Source organism: Mytilus edulis, chromosome 7, assembly GCF_963676685.1.
Source record: "Mytilus edulis chromosome 7, xbMytEdul2.2, whole genome shotgun sequence".
Taxonomy (NCBI): Eukaryota; Metazoa; Mollusca; class Bivalvia; order Mytilida; family Mytilidae; genus Mytilus; species Mytilus edulis.
In genome coordinates this window covers 25,646,703-25,666,203 of record NC_092350.1, presented here as the reverse complement: position 1 = coordinate 25,666,203, position 19,501 = coordinate 25,646,703, and the positions used below count along the sequence as shown (strand labels likewise).

The following is a 19,501-nucleotide window of genomic DNA, read 5'->3' as shown; positions in this document are numbered from 1 at the left end:
GAGAGTCCAGCTGCTACTTCTGAAGTATTGATGAATGGACCGCCCTTCTGCACATCAGCTTTGGATCAATAAGCTGTAATACAGTATCAAATTGAATCAAAATCATTTTATATGATTAAAATAAAAAAAAAACGGCAAAATAAAGTATGAAGTAACATCCAGATATAAAAATAAATAAATAAATAAAAACCAAATATGAATTGATAAATTGCTAAAAAGTTAAATATAAAAGATACCGAACTCCGTGGAAAATTCTAAAAGGAAAGTCCTTAAGCAAATGGAAAATCAAGAGCTTAAACACACGAATCGAATGGATAACAACTGTCATATTCCAAACTTGGTACAGACATTTTCTTATGTAGAAAATTGTGTATTAAACTTGGTTGTGTAGCTGGCGAAACCTCTCAATAGTATTTTGTTGCATACAATTCCATTATATTGAAAACTTCGTATGAACAAAACAAACAGACATAAAAGGAAAAAATGTCAAAAATAAGAGTATTGTAGGCAACATTCTGTTTTAATCTTAATCACTATGAAAACAAACAAATTTGTCAACAAATAAAAACTAAAAAAGCAAACAGACAGAGCACAATAGCAATACGAAAGACAAGAATACACACTATAGAACAAAATCATAATGACGGGATGGATAAGTATTTTGTGTTACCTGAAGCCAATGTTGCATTGGTAATATATTGTTTAAATAAGAACTAGTATTTACCTTCCTAATGAAGCATAATGAAATATATCGTTATAAATAATGTGTCATGTGTTAGACTAAAATTTGGATACGGTTACAAAAATACTTATACCAGAAAACTGGATCTAAGTCATTGAAGTGGTAACACGAATAATTTTTTATAACTTATAACGACTTTATTTCAAAAGAAAAAATATTCTTTATAGTCAAAATATTGGGTTGTATTGTTTCGAATTTAAAGTAAGGTCACAAAACATAGATGTATTTTATCTTTTAAAAGGTTCTCTAAGATTAAAACTATACAACAAAAAAGGTTTGGTTCAAACTATAAAATTGTCGAAATAAACATATACACATTTGTCTTCAACTGTAATACATTGAACATGTTGACTGCAATTATTTACTAATAATTACATTAGATGTATGTTTCATTATAATACGTTATTCTGATTGGCTAACTGCACAACACGTGCTATTCCTGAAACAATTACATTAGACAATAACATTTATCTTTCATGATGACACGAGGTCCCACAATAAAGTGCACAGGTGAATTAAATGAAAACTTGATAAAAATCGTGTTTTCATGATTCTAGCTAAAAAAATGTAATTATAAGTATTGAATGCTTCTTTTTGTAACTTTATAGGGTTGTAAAAGCGTTGACCATGAATCACAAAACAACAGTCTATAAAACACTATTAAGAAAAAGAAAAATTCAGCTACCAAAACCCTCCAAAACCCATGTGATCAGTACGCTATATCCAACTATAGCAGTCATCACGTGACTTTGGTGACTTCACACATCACCCGTATCAAGCCAAGGTAAAATGTATAGAAATGCACAGGGGCTTTGAGGAATCGATGAAATAAATTACTTATAAGTTCATGATACAAAACATGTTGAAATATATAGTAATTCCTTATATATTAAGAAATATATTTCTGCCTAATGGAAAAGTTTGGTCTTCTCCCTTCCAAATGCTTTTGAATATTTGCCGTGTTGCCTTGATAAGTTCACACTGTTAAATCATCGAAGTCCGATAACTATTGGGTTGTGTTTAAACCTAAATTTGCGGTCTAAACAAAACAGATGGTAAAATTGTGGAAATATGTGCTTATTACTTTATTCATATATACTTGAAATATCGTATATGCAATAGTATAACTTTTTATTATGTCCCTTCAAATTGATTTGAAAATTAACTATTTTCAGAAAATCAGGCGCATTTGAAAACGAAATAGCTGATTGCAATAAGCTTAACGTCCTGGAATTGCCAATAAACAGGGTCCGATCAATGCAATTAAAGAACATCTGTGAACACGCTCACATACCCCACGTCTTCATATTATCACTAGAGAAACAACATCTCACTTCACAAGCAAAATGAACACAATCAAATTCTCACTTTACATATTAATCCTAATTGAATAGCAGCACGTTGGGAATATGGAATAGGGATTACTCTAGCATCAAATACTTTGTCTTTAGTATATGCATATGGTCAATACAGGAGCCAGAGATATGAGTTGGTGAATGCACAACTTGACATAAATCTTTTGTAGCCAATGCTTTTACTAATAAGTTATTTGGTTCGTTCATTAAAGTCCACTGCAGTAGGATGCCTATATCCATTTAGAATTTTCCTTGGAGTTCGGTATTTTTGTTATTTTACTTTTTCCACCCTGGCAATAACTACTTTATAGGATCCTTTAAGAATTTCTACCAAGTTTAATTTATTTGTAAATATCACTGTTTTGGACATTTTTTATTGTTTAAAAATCTATCTATTAATGGTTTAAAAAATATTAACCAAAAAATGAGAAATTTAGTAAAAAATATAATTTTAGGAGGATTTACTCCTAAATCGATTATCATATTTTTTTTCTGAAAATTCCACATATAAAAGACACATAGCCAGCTATAAAAGGCCCTAAAAAGGACAAATCTAAAACAATTTAAATGATTTATTTATGCTCTAAAATTATTAGAATTCAATAGGTGAAATGAATCTTCAAGTTTGTTTAAAACTGATAAAGATATGATTTGTCCTTGAAGTTGATTTTACAGAAGATATTTGATAAATGACAAAACAAGGATTCTATATGATTATACAAAATATTCAATAACTTTATCAGGTTAGTTCAGATTAACCTAAAAGAGTAATGATACCACCATTTCCCCCTATTTGTCTTTGATAAATTGGCACTTTTCAAATTAATTGTGCAGAGTTCATCTTTGCTTCAAATGAATAGATACTTGAAATGTTAATGTCCACTACTACAGAAAATAAATCACATTACATTTCATTACATATAAGATAATAACCATCGCTGGGATAAATGTTCACCACTCTTTTCCTCTACAAGATTTTCAAACCATGTAACACTAAGTTTTCAAAATATTTTATAGAAACACCAAATAAAACTACAGACTCCAAGAAGCCTGTGTCGCTCACCTGATATTTTTTTTTATTTACAATTGATGTATTAAATAATGCAATCATTATACCTTTGCTTTGGTATTTCACGTATTCCATGTTGGTTGACAGGCAAGGTCATCGGACACATTTTTTTTTTACTTAGTATATACAGTGTATCTCTATCTATAATAATTTTCAAGATTATAACCAAAAACTGCAAAACGTCCCGAAATTACTAATTCAGGGGCAGCAATTAACCCAACAACAGCTTGACTGATTTGTCTGAAAATTTTAGGACAAATAGATCTTAACCTGATAAACATGTTAACCTATTGTCAAAATTGCTCTAAATGCTTTACTTTCAGAGATATAAGCCACAATTGCATTTAACCCCAATATTCTATTTCGGTCACATTTTCAAAACAAGATACTCCAATTATGATTGTGACCAATGTTGGTTAAATGTGTCTCAGTAGTTTCCGAGAAGATGATTTTTTTAAGATTATAAAAATTTGCACAAATATGTTAAAAAATTACTATAGGAATAAACTCATCATATATACCAGGATTAAATTTTGTATTTACGCTAGACGCGCGTTTCGTCTACGAAAGACTCTTCAGTGACTTCAAAAAGATAAAAAGGCCAAATACTGTGAAAGTACTTTTATTCGTGGGGTACCAATTTTCGTGGTTTTCGTGGATGACGTTATCCACGAATTTAAGTGTCCAACGAAATAAAACAACCTTTGTCCAAATCAAGACATAGAAATATTCCCATGAAGGTTGGACTACTGATATGATCTAGAAAGATATTGAATCGCCGAACTGTCTGAGAATACTACAATACACGGAGTAGTCACAGAGCAAATGTACTATAAACTACATGTACAACTGTAGGCATGATTGTACCCATTAAATCTTTAAAAACGTAAACTGTCCAACTTTTGATCTTTTAATTCTCATAACAAAATATTTTTATCATTGAAAGTCAGATTCCCGGAATTGATATTCTATGATTAAGTGTTCATTTTATGTCCTCATAGTTCATGTACGTATTTGAAATAATAATTTCATGCTGGGCTTGCTTTTGATAATACTTATTTTACAATTCAAAATATGTTTATAGTATTTGATTTATGTAACTGTTTTCTTTAGGTGACATATTTATGGCCTAATTAACACCTTTGATGGTCTTTAATCTGTTGATCACTCTATCTCAGTTAATAAGTTTGATCACTACGTACGGGTCAATGTTTACTTTGCAATTTCCTTCAATCCAGACAATTATATCCTTCGTTTCTAATGGCTTTAATTTTTCATTTTTAAAATTTTTTAAAGAAAACTTAAATCCACGAATTTAAAAACCCACGAACATGTAAATGTTGCTCAAACCACGAAAATTGATACCCACGAATTAAAGTACTTTCACAGTAAGTACAAAGTTGAATGCATTGAGGACCAAAATTCCCAAACAATTGCCAAATAAAGCTTAGATCTCTTCCTGAAGTAGAAAAGCCTTAGAATTTCAGAAATTCAAAAGTTTTGCTATCAGTTAATTTTTGAATTTGACCATATGAATGATAATTCGTGTCAGCACAGAAAAGTGTTGACTACTGGGCTGTTGATACCCTCAGAAAATTAAAACTCCACCAGCAGTGGCATCGATCCCGTGGTTGTTAATCAACTCCTCATAGATACCAGGATTTAATTTTGTATTAACGCCAGACGTGCGTTTCGTCTACAAAATACTCATCAGTAACGCTCGAATAAAAAAAAAAAGTTAAAAAGGCCAAAAAAAGTACGAAGTTGGAGAGCATCGAGAAACAAAATCTTAAAAAAAGTTTGCCAAATACAACTAAGGTTATCCATTCCTGAGGTAAAACAGTCTTATTTTATCAAAAATTCTAAAGTTTTGTAAACAGTTAATTTATGAACATGACCAGATTAATGATAATTCATGTCAGCACAGTGCTGACTACTGGGCTTGTGATACTCTCGAAGAAGTAAAACTCCACCAGCAGTGGCAACAAACCAGTGGTTGTAAATAAACTCATCAAAGATAACAGGATTCAATTTTGTAATTGCTCCAGACGCGCGTTTCGTCTTCAAAAGACTCATCAGTGACGCTCGAATCAGAGAAGTTAAAATGGCAAAATAATGTACGAAGTTGGAGAGCATTGAGTACCAAATTTCCTAAAAGTTTTGCCAAATACAGCTAAGGTAATCTATTCCCGAGGTAAAAAGCCTTAGTATTTCAAAAATTCAAACGTTTTGTAAACAGTTATTTATAATTACGACGATATCAATAATTCGTGTCGGCACAGAAGTGCTGACTTCTTGGATGGTGATACCCTCGGGGAATTAAAACTCCACCAGCGGTGGCATCGACAGGACAATAACTTCTTATGTTCTTTATTTTTGTCATGTTGACTTATTTGTAGATCTTACTTTGCTGAACAGTATTGCTGTGTACAGATTTTCTCTATCTATAATAATATTCAAGATACCTAAAAACTGCCGGGAAAAAAAACAGTTGTCGGATATGTCTGACAATTCCAGGGCAGATAGATCTTGGCCTGTTAAACAATTTCACCCCGTCAGATTTTCTCTAAATGCTTTGGTTTCAGAGATTTAAGCCAAAATCTACATTGTATCCATAGGTTCTATTTTAATCCATGGCGGCACTATCGGTTGGTTGGCCGGGTCATCGGTCACACTTTTGAAACTATATACCCCAATAATGATTGTGACCAATTTTGGTTAAATTTGTCTCAGTAGTTTCAGAGAAGATGATATTTTTAAGATTACAAAAATTTACATAAATATGATAAAAATTTACTATAAAGGACAATAACTCCTTAAGGGGTCAATTAACCATTTTTGACATTTTGACTTATTTGTAGGTCTTAATTTGCTGAACATTATACAGATTATGTCTATCTATAACTAGAGGCTCTCACGAGCCTGTATCTCTCATCTGACTTTTCTTGGGTTTTTGAAATTATATAAAAAAGATAACATTTGGCTACAAAGTATAGCATATTAATCTATTGCAATAAAAAATCATAATTTCTTATAAAATTTGTAGATTTAGCTAACAAAGTCCTTATATTTGTATAAAGTAACATTCGTTTATAGTGGAAATTTGTTTTAACGTTGAATAAGCTACAATTACAAATTGCTTGCTGGTCCTTCTCTGTGATTACCATTATATTACGCTGGTTCATTTCCCAATCAATCTGTCTTCAAAAGATAAATAAATCGATTTTCGTTCATAGTCTTTTTCAAAAATGATGAACGGTTCTTTATATTGGTATGTAATCATTTTAAACGTTTTAAATTTATGAAATTATATTCGTACATCAATGTTTTTGATACACCAATAACAAAAACTGAAATATATTGAATTGATACATTTTGTAATTATTTAAAATTATATCAGAAACCTAAACTGAATTATAAAATAATGAACCTGTTAAGGGGAGAGAATACTCGCATAACTTTTTCGAATTGGCACATAATACAACGAAATGTCACTCTTGCATACAGATGGCACATCAATATAATTAATTATCTGCGAAATCGTCCCCCACCTTCAATGATGATTCTAAATTATAAATATAACCAAAAGTTGTTAATCTATAGATAGTTAAGACTAATGAAAGCTAACCCAATGTAAAAATATTTCTTTGCAATTTTTTAAAACTTCCTCAGAAAAATACTCGAGCCACTTGACTTTCATAGCTCAAAATTAAAATTGATTTTCCTCTGAGTTCAGTATTTTTGTGATTTTACTTTTAACGTTTTTACACAATATTTGAATAAAGCAGTTGAAGATTATTCGCTTCCCAAAGTGTAAGACGCAATAAAAATCGTATGCTTGCACCATCCTACCGAAATACGGATTTAATTAAGTTCTGAACATTTCGACATTTCTTCGTATATTTTGAACAAAACCGGTTTTAACCAAATCAGTACGTGTTAAGATCCGACTAAATACCTATTTTCCTATATGGTCAGGTAAAGTTGCTACAAAGTAACATATGGAAAATATATACAAATTTCTTCAGTAGTTCTTTTAGAGAACCACTGAATTGAATGAAACCAAACATGTTTGTTCCTTTCCTTTTGAGGTGCTGGTCAAGTGTTGTTACTTTGTAGCCAAATTCATTCAGTGATTCTCTAAAAGAAGTCATTTGTATGCATTTACCAAAAGGTCCTATGTTAAACTAAGTCCCCCGCTGGAGGCCATCTTGAATGATGGATCGGCTACAAAGTAACAACACTTGGTCAGCACCTCATAAGGAACATTCATGCTATGTTTGGTTTCATTTCATTCGGTGGTTTTCTAAAAGAAGTCATCTGTATGCATTTCCCATACGGTCCTATGTTAAACTAAGTCCCCCGTTGGCGGCCATCTTGGATAATGGATCGGCTACAAAGTAACAACACTTGGTCAGCACCTCATAAGCAACATTCATGCTATGTTTGGTTTCATTCCATTCACTGGTTCTCTAAAAGAAGTCATTTGTATGCATTTCTCAAAGGGTCCTATGTTAAATTAAGTCCCCCGCTGGCGGCCATCTTGGATGATGGATCGGCTACAAAGTAACAACACTTGGTCAGCACCTCATAAGGAACATTTATGCCATGTTTGGTTTTATTCCATTTAGTAGTTCTCTAGAAGTTCAAAATGTAAAACGACGGACACCAAGTGATGAGAAAAGCTCACCGAAGGGCCAAGTGAGCTAATAATATTGAAGATAACGAAAAAAATGCTAAATTTTTTTAAAATTATCAATTCAGGGGAAGCAACCAAACAACGGATTTGTCTGAAAATTTAGGGCAGATAGATCTTCACCTGATAAACAATTTCACCTTGTCAGATTTCCTCTAAATGCTTTGGTTTCAGAGAGATAAGCCAAATTCTACATTGTATCCCTATGTTCTATTGTTAGCCATGGCGACAATATTTTTTTATCTAGATACCCCATTGATGATTATGGTCAAGTTTGTTTGAATTTGGTCTAGTAGTTTCAGTGGAGAAGATTTTGGTAAAAGTTAACAACGGACCACAACGGACACAAAGTGATGAGAAAAGCTCATTTGGTACATTGGCCAGGCGAGCTAAAAAAGAAAGAGCTTTAAAACTCTCAAGATAATTGTTTATATCACTTTAATACAAATATTTTCCTACAATAATAAAACGTAGAGATACATGGATTTAACTTACATAAATAAAATTCAAAAATAAGAAAGCAATGAATGAGGTTGTTAAATTTGACAAACGCCTTTTTGTGCTTCTTTGTTAGATATTTGTTTGTTTTTGCTTGTGATTTAGTTACTTGTGGTACTTGTACATCCTGCCATTATATCATTATTTATGATATTTTACTATTCTTGTCTTTCGTTTTTGCTTGTGTGCTTGAATTTGTCTGTAGCCTTTTGGTGTTACTTCGATAAATATAGGCGTGTCTCTGTAATCTACATCCAGTTATTGTGCAATTGTAAAACATGTTTGTATGCTTGTCTGTCATTTTTGCTATGTGCTCTGTCCATAAGCCTTTTTAGTTTTTTTTTAATTCATATATGACGTGGCTCTGTACTTATACATCTTGTCTTTGTGCGTTATTTGTATTATGTTAAATTTGTGTATTTTTGTCTTTAATTTCTGCTATTAAATGTGCATGATCTGTCATGTCTGCATGCCATTTTGTGCTTCTTTGTTACATATTTTTTTTTTTTTTTTGTGTGATTAAGATTATAACACAATGTTGACTACTGTATCCCATGTTTTTAACATTTTTACCTATCATGTTTATTTGTTTTGTTCAAGAATCGTTGTCAATATAATGGAATTTGATCCTACTGTCATACAAGTGAGAGGTTTAGCTAGCTATAAAACTTAAGAAAATGCCTGTACATGTACCAAGTCAGGAATATGAGTTGATATCCATTCGTTTGATGTGTTTGAGCTATTGATTTTGCCATTTGATTATGGACTGTCTGTTTTGAATTTTCCCAAGAGTCCAGTATTTTTGTGAATTTGCTTTTTTCTACAACTATCAAATTGAGGGGAAAATTTTTCAAACCCTTTTAATATAAACCTGAATGTGACGTATTACACTTGTAAAAAGATGCAATTTCAATCAGCAGTAAATGATTTGATTTAAACTAATGTAGCATCACAGAAATAAAGGAAAATCAATAAATAAGAAACAAAAACAAACTGATATTATTTATGTTCACTTAAAAAATGAGCTATAAAATCATATTTATCTTGTGCCATTTTACCACACAAGTTACAGCACCTAACTTCCATTTTATCATGCATGCTTTTATGAAGATGGTACATAGCTGCATCTTGGAAAATCATACAACAAAAATCACATTTATATACATCATCTCTAGACATCATGTGGTTCAATAAATCAGAACTTGAAAAATTCACCAAGTTCACTCGATTATTTGATATTTGTGCAGACGTATCATTTGACTTAGTAGACTGTGCTTGTGGTAAAGTCATAATACATCGATCTATTCTATTTTCAAGTTGATTAAGTTTTCTCATTTTAAACCTATGCCACATTGGTCTCCCTCGACCGAATCCTCGGAAACCTCTGAACCCCATTCCATGCCTAGGCGGAAACTGCGGATGATTTTGCTCTGATCCAGACATGTTACTCTCACTTGTTAGACTTATTCTATCCAAATCTATATCGTCACCTGATAAACTTCCAAGATTATTATAATCCCCACCTACGATTTTACTATTATCTCCCTCACCATCATAAGGTGGTGTTATATGAGTCAGATCAATTTCTCCCATAGTCAGATTTGGGTTATCTCCCTCTAATGTTGTAGATTCTGGCAACAGATTTGGCTCAGCTATATTTTCACTGTTATCATCTTCTAGTTTTATCACAACCCTTTCTGTTACCCTATCCTCATTTGTGTCTTCCAATTGGTTCGTATTTATGTGTTGCACTTGAGCTGGTTTCCTTTTATGACACTGTGAACTTTCATTTTCTACGGGAAAATCACTTGAACTTAATCTGTTTGGGAAGAGAGGTTGAGATGATTCTTTTGACGACGATGGGTGTAGAAGTCCGTGTAAATTATTGATTTTTGAGTTAATATTTACATATTGATTGTGTAAGACAATGTGTTTTTCAAGTCTTCTTTTTCGACAAAATCCCATGCCACATTCTGTACAATAATAGGGCTTTTCTCCAGTATGTATTCTCTTATGTGTGTTCAGATGTGATGACTGTGAGAATCTGTCAAAAAATGATTGATATTATAATATAAAACAATGGTAAAAACCTCAAGTGGTCTCAAGCTTATTTCAATAATTTCTAAATTTACAGTACTTCAATTTTTTTTACTATGACTTACCAAATATGTACAAATAAATTGTTCAATCTAATTAAAAGATAACTGTATTGTATTTGAAGCTTTAAGGACGTCCATCGGTAGTTTTACTGTTGCAAATTAAGTTTACCTGGCGACGATTAGCGGAGACAGGTAAACGGGTATTTGCGACAGTAAAACAACCGATGGATGTCCCCAAAAGCTTCAAATACAATAGTTATCTCTATTCTAATGCAAAACAAGTTCGTAATTAAATTTCAATCATTATTTCAGTGTAAAATCTTCATTAAAGAAAATTCAGCGAAAAAAGATGTTATCTTCTTTGGTCCCTACACTAGGTGACGTAATATGTATACTTTGCGGTGTCAAACATAAACACCGGGCGTTTTCTGGCTTCTGTGCTGCTTCAAAATGTAATAAAATTTGATAAAAAGAAGATTTTTAGGTGCAACATGTGAGATTTTTGGCTTATTATTGTAGAAATTACATGTCAATACATTCAGCAATTAAAAATGTCAGCTTCCTTAGTTACAGACAAGGAGATAGAGAATTTTACGCTTACTGTCATCCAATCAGAACCATTGACAAAAGAATTGCATTAGAATTAAAATTCAATCTCCTCACTTGCTCATTTTTTTTACGCTTGGACGCAGCAACCAAGCATTAAAATGAGCGAGTGTAGAGATTTAATTTTAATTAGATCCTAAATTGTTATAAGTAATAAAAGAATATATAGAATTTGATGCAAATCCATGAAGAAAGGATATATAAACCAATACATGTATAAATACAATAAAAAATTGATATCGCTTCATAATTTTTCAGATGATCCCAGAAGATGATTGGATGAATTTAAGGGTCATAACCTTTCTCGGCTACATGTATGATGTAACTGGATGAATCAAAATGTGCAAACAAGAATTAGCGAAATAGAACTATTGGAATGACCTGAAGAGGGATTTTCATTTATCAAAAATTAAAAATTTAGAATATATTTGATAATCATTAGAGAAACAGATTTGAACATACATGTAGTTACTCATGAATTTTTCAAGTTAATCCAATTGTGATAGTTAAATTACCAATTTTAACTATCTTGATTGGATAAATACCATTATTTTAAAATTTATAGATATTGCTAAGCTTACTATGGGCAATACAAATGTTGGTAAACAAAACACATCTTTTTTTTAATTTGATTTTTTTTCTTCAGATTTTTAATAAATTTTTAATCAAATATCAAATTACAGTTGACCATTGTTGACAATTTGATTTTTTTTATTATTAGCAAATCTACAAAATACAGTGATCAACATTAATTATGTGCTTTGTGTTAATACTGCATTATAATTTTGACATAATGTAAATCATTGCTTTGTTTTTTCAGATTTATTAAATATGTAAAATAAATTTCATTTTGACACCTGAAACAAAAAAACTTTTAACCATCCATGTTTATTGATATTATTCTTAAAAGTTGCAGCAGATCAAATAAATTGCAATAATTTGATAAAGGATTAAGGGTTAAATATTTTATATTTAACTATTCAAGCTGACCTTCTTATCCAGCAAGAGGAATCATTAAACTGACAATGTTTGGATCAATATTGGTGAAGACAATTTAATATCTAATAACTTTTTATTGTGTTGAAACGGGTTTACATGTTGTACAACATGAGAAATTCTGTTTTATGCTTTTTATTATTGTTCATTTTGAGCATATTAAGGGTATACAATATAGTTACAAGGGAGGTAATGGTGTTGCCAATGTAAAATGTTATTTATCATGTCAAACTGTAGATTATAGGGCAAAGATGCACTTTTTATCAAAACATGTAGCTTGAAAATGTGTACCAGGACCCCTACTTTTTAAAATGACATTTGGCTTGATTATGTATAAAGATTATGTGTACAATTTTTTTAACTAATCACCCATGATTTGTTTTTAAATTAGATAAAAAATCATCAAAAAAAGTATGTTTTTTTTTAAATTCTCAAATCATAAAATCTAATAAAGTTTAAAATTAACCAAAAAATGTATAAAAAAATGAAGGCAAGAAGGTATTTCAAATGTTAAAAATATTTTTTTTACTAGTATTTACCTTTTAAATCAAAATAGGTCTTTATAAAAGAGGGACGAAAGATACCAAAGGGACAGTCAAACTCGTAAATCTAAAACAAACTGACAACGCCATGGCTAAAAATGAAAAAGACAAACAGAAAAACAATAGTACACATGACACAACATAGAAAACTAAAGAATAAACAACACGAACCCCACCAAAAACTAGGGGTGATCTCAGGTGCTCCGGAAGGGTAAGCAGATCCTGCTCCACATGTGGCACCCGTCGTGTTGCTTATGTGATTACAAATCTGGTAAAAAGTCTAATTCGGTAGGTCACATTCATGAAAGGGAAGGGGATTGTAGTTACGACGTTAGGAACATATCCGATATCATTTGTGAAACCGTTATTCCATAACGGTCAACCAACTTGTGATGGCGTCCGTAAAATTTACAAAGAGATGATTTCATTTTCACCACTTGGAACTCTTAATTTAATAGCTTCCTTGTGAGCAACAACCCTCTATCAAGAAAATTATGATAGGAATTTTTAAGTATCCACATCTGATTCACGCCACCTCTAGAATAGGCAGTTTCACAATAACTTTGAAGCCCGTCTTTGATTGCTGATAAAATAGATGTTAATAATTTAGAAAGAGGTTTCGTGGAGCACTTGGAAGACCCAGCAATATACCGTTGTTTGTAAGGACACTTATGTAGTTTAGGTATCCAATACAGTGATGGAAGATCCAGTTCTTCATCTTTGGTTGAAATACCAAAGGAACAAAGAACAGACCTATGATTATCCAGGATTTCCTCTTTGGTAAGTGTCGTGAGGGTATATGTTGAGTTTCCAAGTGAATTGTCTATACCTAATTCGTTTATCAAGCAATTAATGTAGTGACTTTAACAGACAAAAACGATGTTATTTGGGGCTTTGTCTGCGGGGACAACAACATATTTATCATGGAGGTCGGATAAGTGTTTAGCAACATTTGGGTCTTTATAAATGTACCTGTCCAAAGGATAGATATCTCAAAGAAACTGAAATTTTGGTAAATCTCTTTAATTTTGACACCATTAAACTGTAAAAGAGGCATATAAAAGATCGGACATATTTTATTACATATTTAAGTTGACCTAGTAAAATTCCCTTGTAAGCAAATGATTGTCATAAAAATTCAAATAACTGTGGGATAAAAACTGTATCATACTGTGTATATATAGATATACAAATGTAAGAAGAAGTGGTACAAATGCCAATGAGACAACTCTCCATCCAAGTCATAATTTGTAAAAGTAAACCATTATAGGTCAAAGTATGGAATCTAACAGGGAGCCTTGGCTTACATCGATCAGCAAGCTAAATAGGGCCCCAAAAATGACTAGTGTAAAACCATTCAAATGGGAAAACCAACTGTCTAATCTATATAAAAATCGAGAAACAAGAATCACATGCCCTTATGTGACATACATTTCTTAATAAGCAGTATGAAATCCCTCACCTTTTATTACAGATATGACATGAGTAAGGTTTTTCCCCAGTATGTGTTCTCCTGTGTGTCATCAGATGGCCCTTCTGAGTGAAACGTTTATTACATATCTGACAAACATAAGGTCTAGCCTCATCTGTCATGTCTGTCTCATTCATGTCAAACTGCATAGGTGTTGCCATGCTTCTTGTTCAAATCCAGAAACTAGTATTCTCCTGTAATGATAAATAATAACAAATAATGTTTAGAAAAATATTATAATTATCTTGCTTAAAATGTAATATTTATAGTTTACATGTATAACCGTGATAACACAAGTGATTTAATACCTGTTTTTATTTTATATAATTTGTTTCTTTTATAAAACTTAAAACTTAAAATTCATTATGGGGTAATATTAGTTTGTAAGTAATGTTTATTTACTTGTAGACCTGATGTAAGCAATATTTACTTGTAGATCTGATGTAAGCAATATTTACTTGTATTAGTAATTTGTAAACAAATAATTTCTAAGGTTTGAATAATCTCCTTTTAATCGTCTATAAAAATTAAATGATTAAATACAAGTATTTTTTTATACATCCCTTTTTCAATGTTTTAATTCTCAAATCATGCCTTAACAATTTTTTCTGGATTGCTTATAATGTTTTGGTAAGGTAGAGTTCAACCTTTTATCGTAAACAAAACTAAACAAACATGACTCTATTGTGCACAGATGTATTGGGCCATTCCAGTTAATTTCTGACAGGTGGGGATGGATGGGGAGATTTTTTTTCATACCTATCAGAAAAAAACATCATGTAAAACTACCTATCAGATCTATATATTAAGATCTATCAGATTTAGAGTTTCTGTTCATATTGGGTGGATGGGCTTTCATGGGAAAAATTGACCTATCAGAAATTTTTACTGCAAGGATTACAAGTACCCATCAGAATTTTAAATACAATACCAGATAATGCATGATACGTAACTGTCTACATTCCAAAGCACCCCTAAAATCTGAAATAGGTATTTTTTGTAACCCCTAAGATGTAATTATTTTAAATTATTTACTGCTGCAAGACCCTCAGAAATTTTTGTGTATAAGTGTATGTGTCAGATGAAATAACCCAAAATTTCACCCCTAAGATGTATAAATTTTACACCCCTCAGAAAAGACCATCCATCCCCCTTTAGCAGATATTAACTGGAAAGGCCCATTTAGCTGTAATGTGGTCTGGCTTTGGCAACAACATTCAAGATATTTGAAACTGAATTATCTTTTTCGTTTTTGTTATTGATATACATTTTGTAGACAGAAAAAAATCTTTTTAATTGTAAAATAAATACATGTATCATGCATAAATAGAATTTTTTTTTTAATTTGAAAAAAAAGAATTTAAATAAACATTATCATGATTATAAAGAAAAGATATAAATCATGATAATGCAAAGGCATATACTATTCAACATTTGTTGTTACATGTACGATAGATTATGTTCGTTCTCAGAGTTCTCTTTCTTGTTGTCAGGTGTCGAACCATTTCCAGAACTTAAGATAGGATGAATATGCTTAGATCAAAATAAATGACAAGCATTAAAACTAAAGTAGAATGCAGAAAAGGCAGATTTAAACAATGTTTCCATTCATAAAGGAACAGAAGTTGAGGACTGTAAAGGGAGACAATCTAAATTCATCCTTGATCTTAGTTTGGTGGTAATAAGCAATTCTGTATGTAAGTTTTATAATGTTTGGTTAAGGCAAAATGATAGTTAAATTGCTAAAACAGCAAATAATTTTTCCCAAAAATAAAGGGACATAACTCAAAGAACCTTGAAAGAGACACCACCATAATTCAAAATTGCTCTATATTTGGAGGTAATTAGCAAATTGTGTATAAGTTTCATAACATTTGGTTGTGGCAAATTAAAGTAAGAGAGAGGAAATTAATTTTAGGACATATGGATGAATACAAACAGATCGACATACAGATGGATGTACAGATGGACATTGAAAGGTAAGACTGAATGCTCCCACCACTACAGTGGTGGAATAAGAAGCATCTCTTGTGACACAATTGTTTCCCTTGGTACACAAGTTTATGTATTAGATACATGGCTAGCAGTAAGGAGTACTTCTTTAGCTGAATCTGTTAATGCAATGACTTGTTACACATAGCGATTTTGTATGTAGAATCATGCTTACTGGTTTCATTTGGCGCCCAACAATGAAAACTCACATTTGGAAGAATTACCTAGCCAGGAAGGTGTAAAATTAAGACATCATCATTATAGTGTAATGACTCTTGAAGCAGGAAACGTGTGATGAGATTGCTTCCCTTGGTATATATAGTAGATACATAGCCAGCATTAAGCACTTGAGTTAAGGAAATACTTCTTTAGCTCAGTCGATTAACACACTGACTTGTAACATATAGGTCTGGGTAGTCCCAAGGGGTTATTATGATAAATTATGACTTCTTGAAATAAAGGCTTTTAAGGTTTATTCTGTGACACAGTCCTACAGTCATAGGAGGGTGTCAAAGATTTTTTTTTTTAGCCTTATATGAAGTCATAATTGTCTGGTCTGAAGGCTTAGGTTCAAAATATAATGATGACAAGAGGCATATAGAATCATGTTTACCAGTTACACTTTTTATTTATAATTTTATATATCTAATTATTTAATTGTGTATTATTACTGTTTTCCCTAGAAGTACAATGTAAGTGGCTACAGTTACATCCAAATGTAACAATTATAAAATAATTATAGTAACATCAGAGACTCATTGCTGGAATGCACATGACATGCATGATGCAGGGATTGGTAAGGAAGGGATTAATTATGAATGTAACAAAAATTGTCAAATGATTGTGTCTACGGTTACATCGCGTTATTGTTACATCAATGCAATTCAATGTACGCTGGGATAATTAATATGTTTTAAAATAAAACTTGAAAACTTTTATTTGAATTATACAATATAGCATACAATTTTTAACATGCTTTAAACTTTTATTTACAATGACCATGATGACAGTTTCTACAAATCCAGTATGTTGCTTAGGGAGCATGTTTTAGTCCGATGCATTTTGGTTGTTTAATGTTGTCACTACACATGATTTCATAGTGTCTTTTAATATTATTTCATTGCCGTCACCTTTACTAATTTTAATTTCACTTACAATTTCAATATCCAATTTAAAGTACAGAGAAGAAAATACGCCAAGAAAAATGCAACAAAGATAAAACCTGACATTGGGATAATTCGTGCCAAAAGGCGGCCTTAAGATTGAGGATTGGGGAATTTACCATAATCATGATAATTGGAAAAAAATTATCTTGAAAATACAAGTCAATTGTGAAGGCAATTGATCATGATGTTAACTTTGCAGACAGGTTGAAACTGGTGGAAACAATGTTTTCATTTTAAGAATCCAGATATTTAGTGATCATCATTTTGTTCTTATTGGCCAAAAAATTAACCAACAAAACCATAGAAGGTTAAAGTTTCATAAATCTAGACAAATGCTAGACATGCTAGAGTACATTGAAGAAAATTTATGTAACAATAACACAATGTAACTGTAGACACAAATATTATTGTTACATTCGTATTAAATCGCATCCTTATAATAAACCCTTATATTCCTGCAATTAGTCTCCAATGTAACCCATAGCCAGTGCTGTAATAAAAAGACAAATGCATGTTGTTTCGTAACCTGGTAGTTTCGTACCTGTTTGATTTGTAACTAAGTTGATTAGTAACTGAGACCTCCTCCTTTTTCACCCGGACTGGAGGCAGAGGACTAAATACTTTGATAAAGACGAGTACATCTAAATGATGATGGACAATTTAAATTTTTCTGTTTTATTCGCATGTGTGCAAAACTGCAAAACTGTACTTGTAAAGTGTAAAATAATGTACATTGTATGTGTAATCAATTATTTAATAAATATATATACAATGATATAGATATCATTTTAAGGTTGCTAAATCCAAGTGCAACATATACATTGAGCTGCAAAATTTTCTTATTTTCAAAGCAGCTAAATTTTATTGCACATAGACGTTGAGCTGCAAAAGTTTCTTAATTATCATCTACATCCAATTTCACCTGGATAGATGCACACTTGATAAAGCTAGTTGGTCTAGCGAAATATTGCGTTTATTTTCATCATTTTGTAAATATTTTAAACATTCTTATATTTACATACTAAATAGTGTGTTAAAATTACATTGTTAGGCAATCAATGATATAGATATATATATATATTTATACATCAATAAGTCTTTTTATTATTTTTTACGTAACCTAAGACTCATATTGTTATTATATCACAGGAGTTTGAAATCCTAGCAATAACGGGGTAAAAATATGCCCAACTTGAATTTCACAGTAGACAAAATGGTAGAGCTTCTCTCGAAAAGAGAAGCAACAGGAATGCAACATATTTTCCAATTTTTTTAAAAGGGACGTTTTGGATCAGAATAAACTCTATCCGTCAATTATAACACATTGTTCTACTTTAATTTACCACTTCGAGAGAAGCTCTACTGTGATAGTCGAGTTTGGCATATTTTTACCCTGTTATTGCTAGGATTTCAAACTCCTGTGATTATATATTATATATTGATATAAGGTTACAAAACGTCTCAGGTACGAAACGACCTAGTAAGTTACGAATCATATAGTTACGAAACGACCAGGTTACGAAACGACCTGCATCCTAGTCCAAATAATTATGACGTCTTGAAAGGCTATTATAATTTTTTTCTTTTACACAAAATGTACTTCGAAGTACATGTTAGGCGTCAAAGAAAAAAATTATAATAGCCTTTCAAGACGTCATAATTATTTGGACTACCCTTAACTGCTTACCGAAGTGTTCCTAGATAAGGAAGGTACAAATTGTAAGACACAGAAGAAATTAACTTTTTTCCTTGATGAATAAAATGGTTATAACCGTATGAAAATGTGGATATGAGTTTTTAACAACCTTTGCTGCAGTGTTGAAAATGTCTGCCCTTTTTACGCTAACAGAACGGAGACAAATAGGAAATCAACATTTCTTCATTTTTAGGGGAGGTAATTTACCAATTATATTTGGGTTGCACTAATGCCAGGATGATTGCCCGGATAGTGACAGGACGGTTGACCGGACGACATATAAATAGTCATAACTTTTTTGTTATCCGATAGATTTGTTTGATATTTGTAAACCTGAAAGATATTAAACTATATTTTATGAATATAAAAAAAAAGAGGAAAAATAATTATTTTTGAGCAAAAAAATATGACCGGACGGTATTCACACTCGCCAATATACGCTAAATATATATTCAACTGGTTGACGACAAGTGTTAATATCTCTTTTGTTTTACAATATTTGTCCATGAAACTCAGGAATCTGTGAGATTTATAAATATATTATACGAAAATATAAACTTGATTGCAAAAAAA

At 31.4% G+C, this 19,501-nt stretch overlaps 1 protein-coding gene across 1 annotated transcript; it reads right to left on the bottom strand.

The window, feature by feature from the left end:
* Nucleotides 1–9,349: 9,349 nt before the first annotated feature.
* Nucleotides 9,350–19,146, bottom strand: LOC139481144 (uncharacterized). Its single transcript, XM_071264257.1, has 3 exons — nt 19,038–19,146; nt 14,066–14,268; nt 9,350–10,404 (listed from the first exon to the last, which is right to left on the bottom strand). Exons 2-3 carry the CDS (start codon nt 14,233–14,235, stop codon nt 9,360–9,362), a joined length of 1,215 nt encoding a protein of 404 aa, XP_071120358.1. The 5' UTR covers nt 14,236–14,268; nt 19,038–19,146; the 3' UTR covers nt 9,350–9,359.
* Nucleotides 19,147–19,501: the final 355 nt, after the last annotated feature.

Excerpts from the sequence above, each read along its gene's own strand:
- LOC139481144 (XM_071264257.1), bottom strand. The coding sequence starts at position 14,235 with ATGGCAACACCTATGCAGTTTGACATGAATGAGACAGACATGACAGAT. Across the intron at positions 10,405-14,065 it reads TGTCATATCTGTAATAAAAG|ATTCTCACAGTCATCACATC; the intron begins GTGAGGGATTTC and ends ATTTTTTGACAG.